The sequence below is a fragment of the Entamoeba dispar genome, genomic scaffold (genome assembly GCF_000209125.1).
Source record: "Entamoeba dispar SAW760 scf_1105229458977 genomic scaffold, whole genome shotgun sequence".
In the NCBI taxonomy this organism is placed as follows: Eukaryota; Evosea; order Mastigamoebida; family Endamoebidae; genus Entamoeba; species Entamoeba dispar.
Genome location: NW_001853462.1, coordinates 1 through 2200, shown reverse-complemented (window position 1 = coordinate 2200; position 2200 = coordinate 1). Strand labels below are relative to the sequence as shown.

Sequence of the window (2200 nt, the reverse complement as noted above, 5' to 3'; positions counted from 1 at the left end):
TGATGTTAATGATGTACACTTTCTAAAACAAAAATGAAATATTTCAATAATTGAAGATGGAATAATAAATTCATTAATATCTTTCTTTTCAATATTCTTTCCATTGATTATTATTAAATGTTCTGGTATTTCAATACTAACTAACATTACTTCATTTAAAAATATTCTTTCTTTACTAATGAATTGTAGTTTATCTATATTCATTGATGTTAATGATGAACATCCATCAAAACAATCACATCCAAATTCACTAACTGATAATGGAATATCGATTGATGTCAATGATGAACATTCAGAAAAACATTTATTTCCTATGTCAGTAACTGATGTTGGTATATTAATTGATTTTAATGATGAACACCTCAAAAAACAATAATTTCCTAGGGATGTAATTGTTGTTGGAATATTAACTGTTTCTAATTCACCACAATTACTAAAACAAAAAAATACAATTGATTTAACTTCTGATGGTATTGTATTTCCATATGTATCTCTATCTTCTTTTGTATATTTTATATTTTTACAGATATTTCCTGTTCCTTTCTCTTTTAGATGTGTTGAATAATCTACTTTATACCATATTATTTCTTTAAATATTCTTCCATCTTCAAATTCTTCATCTTCTTCATTATAAATATGAAATGTTTCAATATTAGGAAACAATCTTCTTGAATATTCATTTAATGGAATTGGATTAAAATGAAATCGTTCCATATTTCCTTGAAATCTTTTAATTCCAATTTCTAAATTAATAAAATCTTTAATATTATTAAAATACTTTGATGTTATCATTATTTCATTATATCCTATTCTTCTTTTTCCATTTATTCTTTTATTGATTTTATTATTGTATATTATTCTTTTGATATTTATTATCATTTCTCTTTCTGTTGAATATTCTGAATATTCTTCTTCTTTTTTTATCATTTCTATTATTGTTTTAATATATGTTTCTTCGTTGATTTCTTTATATCTCCATCTTTTTGTGTTTATTTTGTTTTCTTTTTCTTGTTTTATTTTATTATTTATTATTATTCCTTTCTCTTCTTTTTCTTCTGTTATTATTCTATTGATTTCTTTATTTTCTTCTGTTCTATTGTTTGTTCTTATAGTATTTATTATTCTTATTTTTATCTTATCTTTTTCTTTTTTAATATTTCCATATGTTATTTCTGTATTTTCTATGATAAGAATTGGTGTTCCTATGTTATATTCTTCTGAATGTATTCTTTCAATTATATGATATTTCCGTATGATTTGTACATTATTTAATCTTCCCAGTTTTGTTGAATTTTCTATTCTTCTTTCATTTCCTTGACTTGTTCCATTAGGAATACAAATGATTGTTCTTTCATTTTCTCCTTTCTTTTCTACTTCTTTCTTAATATTATTGAATATTATTGATAATTTACTTTCTGGTTTAATCATCATTTCTACTCCTTTAATATTTTCTTTTCTAATTTTCACATTCTTCTTATCATTGGAAATGATTTCTTCATTTATTTTCTTTTCTTCTTCTTTTAAATATTTCATTCTATCAATTCTTTCATATTCATTTCCATCATACAAATACACATCCATGTCATCATATTCAATATCAATTATCATTGTTATTGTTTTACGTTTCATCTTTTATTTATTTTTAAGTTCATTTAATTTTGATTTTTATAACATTTTAATATTTTTGTTATTTAAAAATTGATTTTGAATTAAATAATATAATAATTTATCTTCATTGAATATCTTCATTCTTCTTTCTTCATACAATATCAATCACAAAATACCATTTCAACAAATAAATGAAAATGAAGAAATAACAATAAAATGTATAATAAGAATATGAATAAATAAATATAAATAGAAAGAAATAATAATATAAAAGAAGAAGTATATTAAATGAAAGTAAAAAGAGTAAAATATTAAATGAAAGAAGAAATAAAGATAATAATTAAAACAAAAATGAATATAATAAACAAACATAATAAATAAATAAATAATAAAATAATAAAAGAAATGAATAATTTGAAATAATTTAATAAATAAAATTGATGATGAAATATAAAATAAATAAAATGATAAATATTAATGTAAATAATGAAAATATAATATTAATATTATTTTATAAATTATTTCATAATTTTATTTGTAAATTAATTGAAATTTAATTTCATACAATATAAAATATATTTATTCATTTATA

General features: G+C 19.3%; 1 protein-coding gene across 1 annotated transcript in view, besides 9 other annotated features; it reads right to left on the bottom strand.

Moving 5' to 3' along the window:
* EDI_197730 (uncharacterized protein) overlaps positions 1–1608 on the bottom strand; it is a gene marked incomplete at both ends in the record, with an annotated part of 2568 nt that extends 960 nt beyond the window's left edge. The window contains one exon of the mRNA XM_001733230.1: positions 1–1608. This exon is cut by the window's left edge and continues 960 nt beyond it. Within this exon, the coding sequence (XP_001733282.1) occupies positions 1–1608 (1608 nt within the window).
* Positions 745–777: a sequence feature (AT_rich).
* Positions 786–967: a microsatellite.
* Positions 910–1088: a microsatellite.
* Positions 982–1153: a microsatellite.
* Positions 1602–1693: a microsatellite.
* A 14-nt stretch (positions 1694–1707) lies between these two features.
* Positions 1708–1730: a sequence feature (AT_rich).
* Positions 1731–1797: 67 nt separating this feature from the next.
* Positions 1798–1919: a microsatellite.
* Position 1920: 1 nt separating this feature from the next.
* Positions 1921–2044: a microsatellite.
* A 4-nt stretch (positions 2045–2048) lies between these two features.
* Positions 2049–2184: a microsatellite.
* The last annotated feature ends 16 nt before the right edge of the window (positions 2185–2200 follow it).